Source organism: Larus michahellis, chromosome 5 (assembly GCF_964199755.1).
Source record: "Larus michahellis chromosome 5, bLarMic1.1, whole genome shotgun sequence".
NCBI classification, from domain to species: Eukaryota; Metazoa; Chordata; class Aves; order Charadriiformes; family Laridae; genus Larus; species Larus michahellis.
Window position 1 is genome coordinate 69,725,131 of NC_133900.1, and position 20,765 is coordinate 69,745,895.

General features: G+C 36.3%; 1 protein-coding gene across 4 annotated transcripts in view; it reads right to left on the reverse strand.

Moving 5' to 3' along the window:
• Positions 1 to 20,765, reverse strand: part of ARAP2 (ArfGAP with RhoGAP domain, ankyrin repeat and PH domain 2) — a 138,992-nt gene that overhangs the window by 73,800 nt on the left and 44,427 nt on the right. For all 4 annotated transcript variants that reach the window (XM_074587777.1, XM_074587775.1, XM_074587776.1 and 1 more), the window contains 4 exons: positions 4,337 to 4,452; positions 2,992 to 3,191; positions 2,134 to 2,219; positions 1,296 to 1,478 (listed from right to left, as the gene is read on the reverse strand). In XM_074587777.1, coding sequence (XP_074443878.1) covers positions 1,296 to 1,478; positions 2,134 to 2,219; positions 2,992 to 3,191; positions 4,337 to 4,452 — 585 coding nt within the window. The remainder of the gene's footprint in view (positions 1 to 1,295; positions 1,479 to 2,133; positions 2,220 to 2,991; positions 3,192 to 4,336; positions 4,453 to 20,765) is intronic.

Below are 20,765 nucleotides of genomic sequence, written 5' to 3' on the forward strand. Positions count from 1 at the left end.
TGAGATGACAAGTCAGACAGTCCAGTAAAAGTTCTAGAATTACTTGGCAATTACAACCTTATTACATGGTAATTTCATATCTCTATAGAACATTTGACCATTATCTGATATTTTGCTCAGTAGTTAAATGAGTAATTGACAGACACTCTTCCCCACCATGAACAAAAAACTGATTTCAGAAAAATCAAGCCTGTAAAACACAGAGCTATTTTCTATGGTCTGCATTTACAATACTAAATAAAGTCTCTTGCACAGCTGCTACCAATACCAAATGCTTTATTTTGCTAAGACATAGAGTTCCCCATGAAGCCCCAAAGTGTTTCCCAATTCCAATGAAATGCAAAAAAACCTATATTCAAGCTATACAGTACGATGGTTCTATACTTTGGCAAGAGGTGTTTTAATGACAACTATTCTTACATGCCCTTATTTCAACTTACGTGTATAACTAACATACAACTAATAAATTGTACAGAAAATAACACTTCCTTTGTGACACAATAACCACTGAACAAATGAGACTTCTCTAGATGAGACCACAATAACTTTTAAATGTTACTGCCTCCCCACAACCTCCGCATACCCTTTGAGATGATTTGACTCATGTAATTGAATGCATTATCATTGTAATATATATGCTTCTTCTATATTCATAAACCCTAAACAATCATGACTCTGAAATCAACAAATTTTAGAAGTCAGTCAAATGGACATCAAAAATTACACACAAATTGATAATTATAATTAGCTTTTTCTACTTTATAACTGTAAAGAATTTGTGTTATTACTGTAAAAGGAAACAGTGAGAACACACATTTTTCATCATTAATTCTAGTTTGTTTCATTTCCAATTAGCTACAAGCTACTATATGAATGTGCATGAGCTTCTTTCACCATTGATAGCACTGAATCATCTAATGTACTGGAATGTTAGATGTCAGACATAGAAGATATCAAAAACACACCAAGAAGGAATCTAAAGAAGTGAAGTGGGAATTTGCATCCCTAGAGTGCGTATTTGAAGAAAAATAAAGATCGATATTCATTGATCCCTCTGGAAGATGTATTACAGGCACCATATAGTTACCATAACCTTTTACAAACAAACTGGAAAAACTAGGAACTAAGAAGTCATAAAATGAATCCTGTAAAGGCTCCAAGACAACCCTTATTCAGTTCTGTGAGAATGTCACTCAGGATTCTGAGTTTAGTTCTTACCAGTTTAACAAGATGACCAAACACAGATACAATACAATATAAATAGTCTGGTATGGGCTTACCCATTCTAATATTACCTTATTCAACTGTTCCTTGGTTTTGTAGTGAAAAGGTGCTTTCCTAAATTTTCCCTCTTTGTATTTTTGTGTAATGAATTCTATCCTTTTTTCTGCAGGGGCATCCATATGCAGCTGTTCTTCTGGAGGAAGATTTCCTGCCCAAAAACTGTTTGCCCTCTTATTTCCAATGATGATAAAGAGCTGGATGAGGTGCAAGGAAGAAAGAAAAAGCGAAAGACCATGAAGGATATGAAGGTAGCCTCTAAATAGTTTTCAGCTGCTAAAAACAAAGGAAAATTCCCTGCAGGAGACGGAAGCCTCTCTCAGTCACTGCCTATGGTCATCTACAAATCTGTAGTCATCATTTATCATCAACAGCAAATAAGCTTTACAAGGCTAACCAGTTATAGTATTTCAATACATATTAGAACATACCAGTAAAACGTCAGAGAAAACTAGCATATGTTTCAAAGAAAACACTGCTGACTCGACCCTCTCTATCACACCATTTTTTAACACCCCAAGCAACTAAACTGGTGGCGAGAAGTTTCCTTTCTTTTCCCCTTCTCAATAGTGCCCATCAAGATTGCTCTCAAAAGCATTTTATTTCTTTTTCCGCAAAAAACCTAGATGCTTGGAGAAATACTAAGAAAAATTCTGCAGATCGTTATCAAAACAAATGAATATTTTGAATGACACAAAGGTATATTATTCCAGGAAACCTTAAGTTTACTGTAACAGCAGCATGTTATTTAGCAGCTATACGTTCAGTTTTCTTGTGAATAAAGCAATAAATAACTCCTACGCATACACTAGTTTTCAAGATGGAACAAAGAGTTAGAGTATCACAACATACCTCAATAAGTTCATTGCTCCAAATGCTGGCATCCATCTTTAAACTCCGGACCTTTGAATCTCTTGGTCCCAAAGATCTGTGCTGTCCTGAAAATCCAAGAGTATTTTTACTTAACTAAAGCACTTAAGCTAGGTTTCTCTTCTGTTAAAAAAAAATAAATTAATGAAGACAGATTTATTCTAGTTGCTATTTCTAAAAAAGGCTGGGTTTGACATTTCAATATAAAATAAAAGCACCAACACACCCCTCCCCCCAGTTAAAAAAAATAAATAAAAAATGGCTTGCATTTGATAGTAATGAATAAATAAAGTAGGCTGCCTGGTGCAGAATACATTTGGGAGGGTTTGTTTTGAAAGAAAGCCTAGAGTTATAAACAATTTCCCTGAATCTACTGCTTAAGCACATATTTAAATATAAAACATGGTAGAACTGGATTTTTGGTAGTATCTGAAAAAGCTATTGTCAGTAAAATATGCCCTGATGTAATAGAATTAATACCTCAAATTTATACACTAAAAATTGTTATCCTTTGGCATCCAGCCTTGCAAAAGCCAGCCATTTACCATGAAATGCTAGTGTGTCTTAATTTCCACTAATTGTGAAGGATTATTCATCTGAGGGAAACCAATCACCTTACAGACCTGTCATTTATGCATGGAAGTGCTTTAGAATAAGGATGACCTTGCTATTAAAAAAAAAAAAAAAAAGAGAAAGAAAAAAGTAATGTTCACTTTTTGTTTGTCAAAACTTTCACAAGGATGGCAGTGTAAAAAAGAAAAAAAACAATTCAAGGACACACAGAGATATGCAAATATGACATTTTGTAGAACCCACACGGTCTGTCATTAATTACTCTACCTGCGCACTTCTTACAAATGACAACACAGAGATTGATGGATGCCCAGTCAGGACTCGGAGCTTTACAGTCAGCACAGCTCCTGTTGGACTCATTGAACCAAATCTTCTCAGCTACTTCATAATCAGACAGAGTTTCTGCTATTGATTGCTGCAGTGCTTCAATCCAGTCTTGTTTCTCTCTTTCCGACTCTGCTGTAAAGCTGAAACAATTGACTTTTCTGTGTTATTGATCTTTATTTTAAAGCCCAATTAAACATAGCCTGTAGTGTCTCTTATTACATTTACACCCAAAATCACAGTCCAAAAATCTTCCTTTACACAGATACAAATACCAAGATGAAATGTATTATTTTGTATTTTTAGTCAATGAAGACTCCCTTTGTTTTTGTGTTCAGTTTTCAAGAAAATCATTACTAGCATGAGCTACATAGCTTTTGTAACGTTCAAGTTACGTTCCTGAGTTACTTTCAATCTTTCTACGTTACTACATACCAAACTTAAAGCCTGAACTTTAACAAAAGCATAGAATGATCTAAGGAAACACGGAGACTTCCTGAGGAGTAACAAACTTGCTAACTACAACAGCCAAAAAATGCTTTTCATTTAAATTGAGCTTTTTGAAAAATATAAATAATAATAAGCAAACACCAACATGGTGATGGCTGAGAGAAGCTCAAAGAATTAGCTACCTACCATCTAGCCACAGATTCAAATCACTGATCAAAGCTAATTTACCTGCTACTCTAGTGGACTGAGAATGAAAGGAAATTCTTTGCTAACATTTAGCAAACCCACGAGAACCAAGTGATTTCTTCTTCTCCTGCATTACTGAGATTTCATTTAAGAAACGCTGCAACACTTAAGAAAAGGCTTTTATTAGCATATATTCTTATTTTCTTAAACATCATTACAAGTCCCAGCATCAGCCAAAGTGAAACATTCTACTGATTTCAATGGAGGATTTCTACAAGGGATGGCACATGATTGATTCATTTCTTTTAGAATGAAATGTTTACTATTAAATGGCTGCAACATTATTTCACTACTACAGTTTATTATTCTTTAAGATGGAGTCAGGTTGTTAAAGTGACTTTTTTTTTCTTTTGCCTTTGCACAGAATGAACAAAGAAGGCTAAATAAAAATACAAATCTGTGGGCATAGGAGGTAACAGATGAAGTACACAGCTAAACAAAGGAGAGAAAATCCTTCTGTTTTTTTTAAAAGAACATGCTGAGCATTCTTAATAAAAATATTGCCTTTTCATCTAAACTAGATAAGTCTTTGTAGTGTGAAGCAAGTATTTCTTGAGTGCATTTTTTGTAACGTAAATATTAAAGTTCTCACCTAAAGCTTTTATAAGGAGTAATTATTTCAAAAGATTGCTTTGCTGTCCGATCCACTTGTTTTACATTTGCCACGTTCATAGGGATTAAAGTGATACCAAATCCTGTCTTAAAATCCTATAAGAAAAGACAATAAGTTCAGGGTTTTATCATTCAAGAATCAAACATGTATAGAATAATTAAATCAGCATGGTCCAAAAAGACAAGGTCAGTAATACACATTTTGGGCACAACACGCAAGCTCCTTCTAATTCATTAACGGATAAATAAACCTATACTAAATATACTAAACTATACTAAAACACTATGCTTCTAATTGCTGAAATGACCTTACTTGATTGTTAGTAGGAGAAAAAATGCACACTGTAACTATTAATAAAGGAAAAAAAGGTTAAATAACAGATTGCATTAAAATGTGGATCCAAAACTACAGAATTATCTAGCTTAAGTCATGCTTTAGTGACTAAATAATGTTTATACATCTAAATCTTTCTCATTGACAGCAGTTTTGCCTGCTTTTAAACAGACTGTTTTAACAAATAGAATATATTATGTATAAAATTCTTTCTTAAACTTTTGGTTGGTCATGTTTCTGATGTATTAGATGAACTAAACATGTCAAACACATCTGAAAAAAGTCCTATGCAGCAGCTAAAATAGACAAAGGGTTATCCGTTACACAATTATTAAAAATGCTAAGTATTTTTGCCTTAAAACAAGAGAAATTATCTTTTTCCCCCTCCCCTGCATGGATCAATTTTACATTAACACAGTTGGGAAATAAAATGTTCAGTGAGCTCTTGTGAGGCTCTCTCAAATGCACGCATTTTGGAAACAGGCACATATGTGTACAGATTCTGATCTATTCGGAACACCATCAGAATCTCCTTCTTAAACTGCTTTAGATGTTCATCTAGTGGTAGTCAGTTCCACAAGTTAATTTCTGGAAACATTAGCATACTTCTTGGAAACAGTAACTGCATCAGAAACAAAAACAAACTACATCACCCAAGCAAACAGCCAAGTCCACTGATCTTGCCATCTGCAAGATGTTCACAAGTTAACTCTCACATAACGAGTAGTTGGGTATAGGCTGATAAAAGTATGAGCACTGGAGGCGAAAAGCTCCAGAGTTACCTGCCTGTGCAGAGGGGACTGTTCTTCTAGTAAATACATATTTAAACCTGCACCACTGACAAGTTTCTCGTCGTAAGATTTTCAAATTTTCTGAGTGTTGAAGCTCACCTGGAGAAGATACTTCACAAAACGCTTTTCACTTCATTCCCTTATTTCAGATATGACCAAATAAAAGTATTATTTTAATCATGACTGATAAGGCTAAATCCAACATAAAACACACATTTGGGTCTATGCACAAGTGGAAATACTAATTATATCATATCAGGCATTGAAGAGAATTATGCCCCAAAAGGCATTATAGCATTTATTTTAAGATGAGATTTTTAAAATGCCATCATTTCCACTGACTAAACGTAGTGTGGGATAAGTCAGCTAATGCTTCCTTCCCAGACTGCTTATTAAGAATTTTTATTTTTTTTACCTTCGTTACCTTTGGAAGTAATGGTGTGGAACCCAGGTGTGGATTTCAGCACAAACCTTTATAAAAAGTAGTAACTTTTCAACAAGGACCCTGGCTTAGCCACTCCTCATATAATATATTTTTTTAATATTGTTACCCTTTTTCTCCCCTCATATCCCTTAACATAGACATTTTTATTCTCCCCCCTCATCTTCAGCCCTCACCTCATTTTCCTATAAATCAAAGGTTTTCATACTGACACATCTGCCTTACAAGAGAGCAGAGAGTGATGTGAAGCCTACACAGCCCCTAATTCATCCTCAAAGATCAGTTCTATGGGAAAAGAGTGGGCAGAATAATCTCTTTCAGTATGAACCTGACAGCATACTCTGTAGCAGTGAAGCATTCTTAAAGTCAGACATAACCAGTGAGAAAAACAGTGAAAAAGAAACAGAAGCATGAGTAAAAAAAGATTGAGGATACAAAAATACCAGATTTTTATTTCTATTAGCAGCAGTGTCTTAAATCAAATGAGGAAAATGAAAAAAAAAAAAACAACCCACAAACTTTAACTTTCTGGAATTAAGTGGTTTGTATTTCTGAGATGTAAATTGGACGCAGGTTTCATTTGTTGGTTTCAATTATTTCAAATATTTGGACTTAAGAAGTCCTGATTTTTAAAGGACCCATAACAAGACTATTCTTGTACCTGAAAAACAGTGCAGTGCATTCTTTGTTATTTAAATAACAGCTGAATGATTGCCAGAAGTCATGGTTAATAGGAGTTCAATATACACTTAGGTCCAGGTTAGAGTTTACTGAAGGTAAATGATTAATAATGAGGATGACTGAAATAATTACCATACTGAGCCAGATCAGAAGTTCACCTAGTACACTGCCCTTTAAGCACTTGCTACTGGCAACTGTCATAAAAAGAATGTAAATAAGAAAAGGTTTTCTTATTTTCCCAGTTTTTCCCAAACATTTCCTCCCAAGATGAGGAAAATTTTCCTCATTTTCCCAAACAAGCCTCCAGCAATCTAAGGGCTTCCAGCTCAGGAAGTCCCTGAGCAAACAGCTACAGCAAAGCCATCATACTTACTAGCCATTGACAGCCACATCCTCAAGGAATTTAAACAAATGAATTCTTTGAGGCCTCCCCAGCATCCTACTTCATAAATTTACCAAATATTAATTGTACAAAAAAGTAGTTCCTTTTGTGCATGTATGCTGGGGGTTTTTTTGCCTGATAACCGAGAATTTCCTTACATGACATTAGAGAAAAGCATCGATAACTAAACTTTATTCATCTATCTATTCCATACTACTCCTTCTTGAAAATCTCTATCCTATATTTCCTTCAGTCTTTTCTTTTTCATACCTTCAAGGAGCTAGCTGTGCTCACCTTCCTCCGAGCAAAAAGGGAGCAGGCTGCATGGAAGCACCCTGCAGGCCGAAGATGGCACACATTTATGTCTGCGAAGACAGTCGCCAAATTTTGTTGTACTGAACTTAACAATGCAGAACAAATAGAGCATTCTAGAAAGGAAATGTATTAATTTGAAAGTCTTTACCTTTATTTGGAGCACCATCCCTCCAAAATTTGCACACGTACCCAGTGTATGAACAATCCCACTGAAGGGAGAATAACTACTATCATGTTTTAAATTCAGCAAGCCTGTTAAGACCTTGCAGTACTGAATTTCAGCGTGAGGGATGTCAGAAAGGGTAAGAAATTAGAAGTGAGGAATATACTTTTCAGAGCTGTAGATGGTGGCAAATTAACCAATTTCATTAGTACATTAGAGTACATTTATTTCCATAACGGTTCAAACAAACTCTTTATGGTAACTGTGCAACACTTGGCATAAACTAGGTTTTGCGAGTGACAGGTACATGGGAATCTGATTTTCAAGGTTCAGAATTATATGCTTTCAGGAGTGCAGTCTTGTTCTCTCCTTCAGAAACCAAAGTGGGAATTGGTACAGGGAAGAAAGAAATGCTCCACTTCGAAAGATAAATTCATTTGAGTGCACAAGAGTACAATAGGGCCATTCAAGCACTATACAAAATGTACTGACAGCAAGACCAAGCAGTATCTTTTCAGAATAAGAATTTTCTTGCTTCTACGGACTGAAAGCTCATTGTTTCAGATAGATAAAACTGTGTTAGACTTTCTGAAAAACAAAGGACAGTTTAAGATCATTCAAAAATGCACAGAGAAAGCTGAGGGTTTGTTGTTTTTTTTTTTTAAATATAGATACGTCCTAAATGTCTGTATTTATACTAGCTTAATGAATTTGAAGAAAGGTTGAAAAATGGGTTGACAATAAAAGCTTTTTAAAAAAAAAAAGAAAAAAAAACCAAACCACAAATTCTTTACAGATATAATAACAGATCAATAGTACTCACTAAACAGCACAGTTAACTGAAGGCTAAAAATACTAATATGGGAAAGTAGTTAACTCTGAGATGAGTACTGGCTTTCTGGTAAGCTGTTGCTCCTTCCTGAAGGAGGAATGATTATAACGTGTGAGTCCTGCTCTCATTATCACCCCTGTCTGAAAAAGACAAAACCCATGAAAACCTGTCATCTGTATATAAACTGTGAAATTATAGAACTTCTTTTTTTAAAACGTATCTTTAACGCGTATCTATAAAGCGCGTATCAGCGTACTGAATTGCTTTCTCTGTTATGTATTAACTTTTCATAGGCAAAAGCTACCCTGAGACAGGCTTTACTAACCTTTGATTCTATTCTGGATCAAAATCAAGGAGCTTCAAAATTAGTCTCATACTTTTTCTAATATATCACCATTCTTTTACAGACACAGAAATAAACACTAAGGTTAAGGAAAACTTAAGAATACGTATGAATAAAATCATGCGGCTACCTCTAAACAAGTGTAATTTTCAGACTTGCTGAACACACAACTTTTGGTAGGTTTTCTTAAAAATAAATACAGTCCTAGGCATCTTTCTTTATGGAATTCTTAAACAAATCTGTAATTAGAGGCTGAAGCTTGTGGCTCTCAGTTAATTAAAAGAACTTCTCTACAAAACTACTCTTCTTCTCCCTGGAAAGTATAATACTTTTTCTTTCTTTTTTTAGTTTTCCCTCCACTCAGTTTTGCACTAGTAACACTTGGGCTGGCATTCCTGTTGGTTTAGACAAACCAAAATTCATCTGAACACAGGAGTTCTAGAGCTGCTGCTTGCCTTCCTTAGCTTCTACTGTTTTAGCAGTTATAATCATGTCTTTGGATGCGCTGCCTTTTATGAATCTAACATAGCTTCCACACTATATAAAGTTGATGAGAAAAAAAAAAAAAAGACTCAGAAAACATCTTGGAAAAACCCAACTGCAATTATAAGTTTATCCTTATCCCTCACGTAAAAATTCTTGGAAATAAATCCCAAGTGTTATTTTAAAGATTAACTGACTCTATTCACATTAGAAATATCAGTCCATATTTTTATCTCAGTTTTTTGCTGGAGGACTAAGAGGATAACAGCAACAGCAGAGAAAAAAGAAAATTGCTGCCATGATTTCAAGAGAATATGTTCCTACACAGACACACACACACGCATATACATACATATGTAAATATATATTTGTAGCATATTTTGAAGTACAGAAAGTACAGAACTCTGAAGTACAGAAGTAGCACTGGTGTACGCCGGGAGCACAGTGCTTTTGGAAATTGCTACGTCAACTGAGTATTCTCACTGCACACCAGTTTCCATCCTGTGAATTAAGAGATCACGGTTCCTCTGCTTTTTTTGTCTTTGGCTGTCTAATCTTGAGATCATGCAATATTTAAGGGTGTGTGCACGCACACACACATGCATGTATATATATATAAAATAAGGCTCCAATAATTAACAGGTACCAGATAAACAACAAGAAGAATATACTACATATAAGCATATATATACATACGCGTATGTATAAGTATGTGTGCATTTATATATGCACACATACTTTTTTTTTAACATCCAACCTTTTTACCATTCTACCACTAATTTACATATTTGTGACACTACTCTTGTCCTATTGCCCATACACAAAAGGTTCTTGACCTTTAATCGCAGTATCTCTAATCAGAGTTCCAAAATACGACCTTACATGTTTCCTTGAATTTACCTTTGCTATTTACAATAGCTCTTTAGGTTTACTTTGGGGAAGCTACCACAAAGTTTGTGACAATTAGACTAAGACTTATTTCTGAAAGATCTGAGAATTCCCTTAACAATTTAACATGATTTAGACTTTTCCTTCATTCTAGCCCCATGGCATTTGATTCCCTTCAAACAAGCAAATTATTCTAGAGAGATTAAAAGCCAGCAACTAGAATTCTTCAGATAAAGCAATCGTAGTTTCTCTCCTCTCCTCCTTAATTGGATGTATGCATTTCAGCCTTTCCAGCTATGAAGGAAGGCTAATTTCTGCAACAGAAAGGTGGGGAAAATTTGTTTCCGTGTTAATGAAAAATTAAGACATATTTATGTATCAGAGTTTGAGAAACAGTGACTAGTAATGCAGATATTGCTTTGATGAGACTAATTCTTCTCCACAAGTTTATATTGATTTCCTCTCCTTTTAAACTATACTTAGGCTTAGCCTCCCCGGTTACCTTTCATCAGGCTTTTCAAATCTTTAGAGACTTACATCCCTCATCACAGCCTAAAGTCTTTTAATATAGATTTTAGGCGATAGTTAACGTATCACGGACTGGAATAAAAACCACAACGAGCAGAAACTTATGTACTTTCTCTTACAGTTTTCCTAATGAGCTCTGAAAATGAAACCGCGGTGAAGCATATAGTATATAATTACGCACACACAAAAAAAATCATGTTAAAAGAACATGCAGTTTGCTGACTCAAGCCATGATGAGCAAGGAGATGCTAGAATTCAAGTTGTCTGTGCATGTTAACTCCGTACCTTCATGCTCATCTGTTATGATATGTGAGGTAGGGACATCATCAGTTTTAGGTTCTTTACTTAGCTAAGCAAAATTCCTGCATCCTGTAATAGAATCACTTGAAAATGTGCATTCACAGCCCAAAAAGCCAACCACATCCAGGGCTGCATTGAAAGAAGCGTGGCCAGCAGGTTGAAGGAGGTGATTGTCGCCCTTTACTCCGCTCTCATGAGACCCCATCTGGAGTACTGCATCCAGCTCTGGGGCCCTCAACGTAAGAAGGACATGGACCTGTTGGAGCGAGTCCAGAGAAGGGCCACAAAGATGATCAGAGGGCTGGAGCACCTCTCCTATGATGACAAGCTGGGAGAGTTGGGGTTGTTCAGCCTGGAGAAGAGAAAGCTCCAAGGAGACCTTATAGCAGCTTTGCAGTACCTGAAGGGGGCCTATAGGAGAGACGGGGAGGGACACTTTATGAGGGAGTGTGATGATAGGATGAGGGGTAACGGTTTTAGACTGAAAAAGGGTAGATTTAGATTAGATATTAGGAAGAAATTCTTTACTGTGAGAGTGGTGAGACACTGGAACAGGTTGCCCAAAGAGGTTGTGGATGCCCCATCCCTGGAAGTGTTCAAGGCCAGGCTGGATGAGGCTTTGAGCAGCCTGGTCTAGTGGGAGGTGTCCCTGCCCATGGCAGGGGCGCTGGAACTGGATGATCTTTAAGATCCCTTCCACTTCAAACCATTCTATGATTCTGGTTCTATCATTATTGCAAAACATTTTGTAATGAGAACCTGAGATCCATAATCTTGGAGGTTAAAAAGAAGCACGAGAGCAAAAAGCGAGAAGGGCGACATCACTCCACATCATTGCATTATAAAGAAATCTAGTACATATACTTTGAGATGGCTCTATGATGAAAGCCAACACAGAAGAATGGGGGCAACTAAGAGATTTGTTTCAAAAATGCATTCCCGACCAACACTCTAAGGTAGTTACAACCTTAGATGTTACTTCTCATGTAAGTTACAAACCTCTCTCTTCACTTACTACAAAATTAATTCATAATCCTCACTTCAGCGACTATGTGTGTGTATTGATACTGCAAAATACAATTTTAAGTCACTTGATTATGCACCACCAGGCCCATGCCTTGCTTGTTGTATGGGATGGATCTAGGACACACAAAGATGAAAGCCCCCTTCCTGTATAGGCTGCAAAATACAAAAAAAGCAGGATCACATAATTTAAGTGACTGATTACTATCCTGGAGAGTTAGCTCTTATCTTTGCCTTTGCCAATTTCTACTCAGTATAAATCAAAAGCCTTAGCATACAGTCATTTCACTGTACATTTTTCATTTTCTAGTACCTGACTTTATGCTCTAGGGTTTGATTTGCAGAACTGCTGAGCAACTGGAACTTCAGCTGAAACCAATGAAAGCAGTATTTTGAGCAGGTATAGTTTGACTCAAAACTATTCCCTCCCAACCCCCCATAAATGACCGCGAAAACAGAGAATGAAAAATATATGGATATTTGAATCATCCATTCTGTTTCTCAGAACTGTGTGGTTATATGGAGGAGGCAATCGTGTTCCTTTACCTAACAGGGACTGATGAAAAATAAATTAATCATTGTTCCTCAAATAGCCAACCACAGCAATTACTGATCGTTTCCTCACAGAACATTCCTTTACTGGTGAAGGATTCTTTCTGTAAGGCACTTTTCAACAGTATGCAATAAAAAAGGCACAGGTTAATCCATGAAAAGAAATTAAAATTATCAAATAGGTACTAAGTAAACAATGCACTGAATAAGGTAGTAATCCCGTGGAAGAAAATAGCACATTGTAGTATCTACTGCACGATATTAAATTGTATAGACTTAATTGGATGAAAATAAGGTTTTAGAAATAAGCCCCATTTTCCCATGTTTACAGTGGGTGCACAAATCTATAATTGTGGTAATGTTATTTCACACAGACCTTTTTTGAATTGTCACAGGTTTTTAGCTAAGTTCTCCCCAAAACTGGTTTATATAATCACAGGAGCATCTGCCTCCCTACGTAAGTCCAAGTAAGGTTTTACTCTATATAGATGCCTGGCTTCAATCAAATTCAACATAATAGCAGCCAGCCACAGAATACCTCAGGTCTTAGGCAGATTTAAGGAATGTGAGTCAGAGCAGAGGACATGGACTCTAAGTTTCCCCACTCCCCTCCTCTCCAGTCCCAGAAGGAAAGGCTCTAGTGTATGGTCACAGTGAATTAAGACAAGATGATACAATCTGGAAAGAGATGTTCAAAGACGACAGCTACAAACAAATATGTAGATACACACATACATAAATTAAAAGCTTCCATTTCTTAGTCCTCAAAAACAAAGCAAGAAGATAACAACAGAGAGGAAAAGTTGTAATTCCAAATATTCACGAGTTTCTCGCTTGTGCAGAAACATGCTGAAAGGAGGGAAAAAAAATCCACGCTGCAACCATGCCTTGCCATTACAAATAATTTGTACACATGCCATTTAGTGATGGTCCAATAACATTTTCGTTATTTCTGAAACAATTTGTGTGAGCTGATGCATCAATGCAGGGAACTGAATTCTACATAAAGTTGTACTTTTTAACATAAAGCAATTTAAAGCTATTACTGCAAAGCAGAGTTCATGACTTAAAGGTACCACAGTCATTTGCATTGCTGCTTTAGAATAATACTGAAAGGTCTGAATTCTTCAACTATTCTACAAATCAGAGTTCAGCTGAGGTACAGAAAGCATGTTTCAGACCAAACTCCATTCTGCGTGCACGTGCTTTCTTTTTCTTGTCACTCAACATATTCTAGGAAAGCAACAATCTCACACCTGAGGCCCACGAGGCAGAACCAAGCATCCAAAACAAGCTGGTAGCACTGCATACAAAACCTGCCTTGACATCTTCCCAAATACCCTGGCAGATACCAAGTAAGAGAGACAAAACTGCTCACTTTGTTACCAACCCCACACCGCCACGTAAAAGACAAGCGCAGACACAGCTCCAATTTGAACAATTATGGTAACTCGCTTCCAGCAGGGCTCCTCTGCAGCATGGAGCTCATTTAGAAATCAGCATCTTATTAGCTAGAGAGGCTGAAACAACTGCAGTCTGCCTGGGCTATGATCTGTAATTTTCCCGCTTCATGAAACATCATGAGATGGCATACAGATAGTGCAGCTAAATAAACATGTAAGTAAAATTCAAAGCCTGTCATGAGCAAGTACAGCCTATATTCAAGGCCTTCACTTTTATTCTTATTCCAATGGCTATTTAGAACATTGCCTCATATTAAGAGAGACAATAGCGTTCCTTAAGATACCCAACTCATAGCATGTGGAAATTCCTTCCATTTCAGAGTTCATTTGTTGCTACTTGCTTCACGCATTTTTCATCCTAAATGGATGCCAGTTTAACATGTATGAAACCTATTTACTTGGAAATTCCTCAGTCTTCCTCACTTTTATTGTTTGACTCCTTCCACCTGCCTATGATTTCCCCCCCCCCCCCATTTTGCTGAACAGGTATCCCTATAGCAACCATCTCAAACTCACAAATACTTTTAAACACTTCCCCTGTAATGAGCACCGTGGGCACCTCTTGTTGATACAAGGACATTTTTAAACATAGCTATAACTACTGAAATTTTAAGTAGCCATCTGGACTTCTTTTTGGAATTGCTTCACAACTGGAAGCCTTCTTGGAAGATTTATCAAGACCGTTCTCTGGAGACCAGAAGTATCTGTGTAATTTAGAAGTACCACGTCCAGTTATGGTTTTCTGGATTCACATCTTTATAATTTTCTTGCTGAAGCTTTACATACACACCGAAGACCTTGTTATGTATTCATAGTCCAGACAAACTGCTACCAGTGTGCTTGAACTCCTAGAGGAAGGGCAGATTGTGGATGTTTTCATGATATTTTAAAATCAAGAGCAGTGGTCATGCAGTATTGATGAATGTCTTTATAGACCTTTTTGTACAGTTATCACTGTACAATAGAAAAAACTGGTACGATACCCCCACTGGCATAGATGCCCTAACGAACCAAGAAAATCTCCAAGTAACAGAGTTCCTGCTTTCCTTCACATTTACCTGTGAAGATAAACAAATATGACATTGACCAGTAAAAAGTATCATTGACCAAGCACAATGCTTTTACTTACTGACTGCAAACAGTAAGGTGCTAAGACAATTAGTCCTCACGGTCTGTATAGAAACTTATTTAATTTACTACCTCCCACTTTGGTAAAATAGAGTTTACTTCTGTGACATCATATTTCACAAGTAATCCAAAATTTCTCCTTCAATAACTATTAGCAAAAGTAACATTTCCTGATGGAGAAAGTTTTCCAAAGGTTTTTTTTACTCATTAATCTCCAAGTAACCTGCAAAATTCAAGGTGTTTACAAAGGATAATTAATGTCAAAAAAAAAAAAAAGAAAAAGAAAAAAGAAAATGTTTCAACACTTTTTTAAAGTGCCTAAGCAAATAGAATTAATTATGATGGACATTTTCACATCTTAAAAAAAAAAAAAAGGCTTTAAAAAAAAAAAAAAGGGGGGGTGGGAGCATCTACGGTTTTTCCAAATACCCTAAATTTTGAACATACCCCATTTTATCATAGGTGGATCACTATGGGATTTCCCTGCTGATGTTAATAAAACTAACATTTCAGATTTCTAATCCTATCAAACTGAATGGCCCTTCTGAGATGAGGCAAGTTGCAACAAAAGACACCAAAAAAAATTCTTATTTGGAGTTTTTTAATGAAATATGGAGAGCTCTGAATTGTGCTAACAGTACTTTTTCTAGCTAAGGAGATTTTAGATGCAGAGCCATGAAAAGCTGCACTTTAACAAGTGACATTATGATCTTCAATTTAAGAGAAAAAACAAATAATAAGCTAAGGAAAGTATACACCCACACAAAACTTTTTGGTCAGATGGTATAAATTCTCATCTGTTAAATAAATGTTCACCCTAGCAGAAAGGAGACACTAAACTCCATCAAATTTCAGATTTGCTTAAAATTTTAAATGCAGAATCTTTTGAAATATCAGAACCAAAATAGCAAAATAAATTTTCTCCTTGTGAAAGACATAAACACATATTTAGTAGAACTGTATTTTCAATGTGTGCATGCATGCACAATAATTTTGAACAATTTGCCTTAGACTCCATGGAGGTACAGACATTTTCTAGAAGCCAGTATAAAGCCGCAGCTTCCCAGTATCACCTAGAATGAGAAACCTAAGGAGACCAAGCTATGATTTGTGAATTCTTCCCACTTCTGCAATAATTATTCCAAAACAGTGAAGAGACAGCAGCACCAACGTTTTTGCCACACATTCTTCTGTGCCTGGACCAAGAGAGGGCTGATGCCATGACAACAGCAATGTTTTTTGGTAAGCTTTTGATAAGCAAGAATCTTTCCTAAATCAGTCAGTCATTTCAGCATTTCCTCTCTTGAGAAGACATCCTCACATTTAGAGGAGGCATAGAGTTGCATTTTTTTTGTTCCGGTTTTTTTTTTTACTCGTTTAGTTTTGTTTTTAAAGAAAATATTTTCTTTGCTGGCCTTACATTCACACATACTAAATTGTCTTTATGAGACAAAAAAAAGATGGAAATAGCTGAAGAATACACAGAAAGTATTTTGATTTTTCATAAAGAAAAATCACTAATGGACACACATACAGCTACTGCTTAATAGCTACTGCTTTCACATTTGCCTACGCTTTTTGTCATGAGGTATGATTCCACATAAAGAAAACACTGTTAGTAAAAATGTAGATATATAAGAGCTTCACACATCAATGCAGTTTACAAATAAGCAATCTACTTCTCACTACTTAAATACTGAAATAGCTTGAGTATTAAATACTTGAAGTGTTTACTGAGCTCCTAGTAAACCCATCGTAAATAATTTTTATTATAAGTTCATATAAAAGCCATTGTCATTTGTTTTTAGTGATTTTAAAAAAAAATTTGATTGTACAATGATTAAAGCTAAGAAGGGCAACCATGACAGCTACACAATTTAACTAAAGGCATTCACAACTCAAAGAAAAACCCCATACAGTCACAGAGAAGCTATTCAATTATTTTTATGATAAGTCAAAAATTAAACAAGGGCCCAGCTCTAAATCATCTGCACTATAGTCAGGTTTCAGGACTGATTCTAGAATTAATATAGCCTTACAAAACCAAAATGACTTTGTCTTAATTAACAAAACAGTCTAAATTTTTATATCAGTCTTGCAAAACTCAAAAATTATGAACTAGAAGCACCTTATGTAAAAATCAAGTGAATTCAAGCTTGCAATAAAATTATTTTCTGCTAACGAGAAGCCAAGGCTAACATCCAACAGAAAAATACAAACGGTCAGTAAAAATATGGAGCTGCCACACTCCAAAGAAAAAACTATGACAAATTAAAAGTTAAAAGACTGGACACCAATCCTTCAAAAAACCCCACAACATACTTCTCTAGAATAACCGTCATATTCCGTGTTACTAACTAGAGATCTGATTGGTAGAAAGGGCACTAAAAAGTACATGATCTTTAACAAATTATCTCCGTTTACCTTTTCTACATTTATCTTCTGTTTGTTTCACTGAGCTTCCTGTTGTCACACAATGAACAATACAGGAAGGTCTTGTAGGTCCCAGAATAAACTACAGACACGCGGCTCCCTTGTAGCATAATGATTCCACCTGTCTCCTGCGTTCTTTTCACCTCTCAGGTCTTTCACTCCCATCCATCTCTTTACTCAAGGAAGAAATAAATCTTGCTCATCTGAATTTAATGAGACCCTGAAAAAGCAAAACTTGCCAACAGCAATGTTAACTCTGTTTCAGAGCACATTCTTGGGGTGAAGCAACAGGCCTCAATCCCTACTTAAACTGTTATTCTAACACCATTAATAAACTGAGTAATGTAGCAATAGAAGCTTAACTTTCACATTTTGCAAGTTTATGAATTTATTTCCTCAGTGTTCTATTAGAACAACCTTCAAAACCATGCAATACTAAATAACAGTAATATGTGTATGTTTCAAAATATTTTTTTATGTTCAGATAAATCAAGATGTCTTACAAATCAGAGATTAGTAAAGTAAAGACTAGCACCTACAGTGGCATTTTGTTCATAGAAAGAGACAAAAAAAGTGAAGCATTGATTTACAGGCTGATCTAACAGCAACATCCTGACCCAGACACCAGCAAACTGAACCCGTTTCATGTCATGGTGAAGCACAGCTATGAAAAAGCTCATAACTGAAGCTATGCAGGCACATTTCATCACACAAAAGTCACATCAAAATTGAAAACGTTTGATCAAGGTAACACTGTAAAAGAAAATCTCACAAACAGTAAAATAGAACCAGAATTAGAATAATAAAATCACTCCATTTTGGGATATTCATAAACCCAGCAGCGCCATCTTGTACCAATTGCAGGTGAGGAGACTTGTAGCATTCTACAATGATGTTCAAGAACAGAAAATCTTCCAAAAAAATTCTTCTATTTTAGCAAGAATGGGCAGCTGCAATCTGCAAACACACTGAAGTTCGGAGAAGGTATATTTTCCCAGCACGACCACGCCATTTAAGAAACTAGGATGAACAGGAATTCAGGAATGAAACAAAATACTGGACTAAAAATGAAAAACTGGCCACTCTGACATTAATGGCAAAGCTCCAACTGACATTCAGAGAGCTAGAGATTCACCTCAGGTATCTGTGTTTAAGGAAAGTTGTTGTTTGTAAGCCCTAAACTGCCCTGTATATACTAACAATGAATCTTTTAACTTTTCCATTTAGAAGGACATGCAGCTAGAACAAAATCTTCACAGACCTCTTAAGGTTAATTTTAAAATACATCTCCCTGCAGTGTGGGAGAATGAAATTTAGGTCTGCGGATGAAAGACCTGCACAATTAGAAGACCTGAACAACCAGCACCACAGAATCATGCAGAACTGTGATGAGATAACATCTTCTGGTTTTGTACCTACGGTGCACTCTATTAACCTTTATTTTTAATTCTCCCTGTAAAATTCCAGTACAGCTACATCTGCATATATTGAGATATGTTTCTGATATTACATACCTCCTCAGTGAGAGAAAGATGAAGAAACAAAGCCTCCAAAACAGAGCTTTGTGTAGATGTAACCCTTTAATTTCTGCATTAGCATATATTGCTGAGAACACCAATAAAGACACACAGGTTTCACATCTAAACAGCTAGTTGTACACATTTACCATAACCAAGTGCAAGTACCTAAGATCATCCTGAAATCAGGCTTCTAAGTTTTACCAACTGCACATTGGCATTAAATAAAACAGCAGAGACAAAGCAAGTTATGTATCATCCTTTTTTAGTGGTAGAAGGAAAGTGAGACACCTGTAAATACCTAATGCACAGGAATGATTACAGAGCTCACAGAAAACACACAGAGAAACAGCTGATGTATTTATTCAGTGTGAAATAAGCCCTTACTAGGTAAGTCACATAGAAACGGCAGGTACCTCTGCTGTGTGGTTGGTTTGATTTAAACAAAATCAGACAAAAGATGCTAGAACCCCCCTCGCTCCTCTTTGTGAAAAATAGAAGTGCAAGGTGAAACAAACCAACCAACCTGGAAGTCAGAATCCATCTCCTACCCGGGCATCAGTGATGACCAGTTAGCACTGTCTCCTTCTCTTCTCTTATGGTTACTCATGACTAATGAATTTTCCCTTGATCAGTTTCTCAACTTTCGTTATGACCCCCATCTCCTGGCTCATCAGTTTTCTTGCAGCCCAGTAAATTGGCAGCTGCTCAGTTCCTTCAGGGGAGAGAAGCGAGAGTCAATTGTAATAATGGGCTGCAATTACTCCTGTGTTGCAGGAACTGAGCTGCTGACTGCTGTCATTTTATCTGTCTTTGAACTTCTTTATGACCCCATGGCAAGGAATTACAGCCCTCGGCTGGAAAAAACATCACACCTCTCATCATCACACAATGTCCTGCAGAGCCTCTCGAACAAGTGCCAGACAGGCTGACTGTGGAACAGGAAGCAGCATACGAACCCAGAGTAACTACACTGATGCAGCCACCCTACTTCAAGAACCATTTTTAAATCTCGCTCACATACCTCTAACACAGCTCTGCATAGCGGACTTAAGACTGTAGACATGTATAAACATGGACAAATGCAGGATAGGGGATATAGACTCCTCTCTGCCTAGATGCGGAGTATAGAAACCTGTGCTACTTGAAAAGGCTGGACGGTACAAGACAGAGAAAATAATTTTGCCATAGTCAAAATGGAGTCATATCCAACGGACAGCAGTACTTTTATTTTTTATTTAATTGACTAACTCACCTTAAACAAAGAAATGGACAGGAGCTGTAATACTCAATTAAATATTAGATATCAGAATGCCCAAAAGAATTGTCAAAGTCAATAATTAAAGTGTTTATCTTCATGAGTAAAATACACTTGTCTGTCATTGCAAATTAAAGTTGTTTGAAAAGCTCAAAACACACTAATATCACTAAGCATCATCTAAAATACAAACAAGAGCATTTCCACCTTTTATTTCCTGAATCATTGCTTTCCATCTTCTCTCTTATTAAACCTCAATATATTTTCCCTCTCAACCACTGTCCAGGCCTGTTCACATGGTCCTCCAGCTGCCCAATGCCAATTGTTTTGGCAGCCTTCCACCTTAACTGAAGATAACAAAGTTTGATTTTTGCTACAATTCAGTGCATGTAACATTTTTCAAACGTTCCTTTAAAAGTGTTAGATATCCATCAACCATTCTGATGGATCTCTGGGGGGGTTCTGACCCACATACTGAGACAGAATCAAATTTTGAGTGAAGTTTCCTGGAAGTATCAGGAAGATATTGATTTTTAATGAATGAATTTTAAAA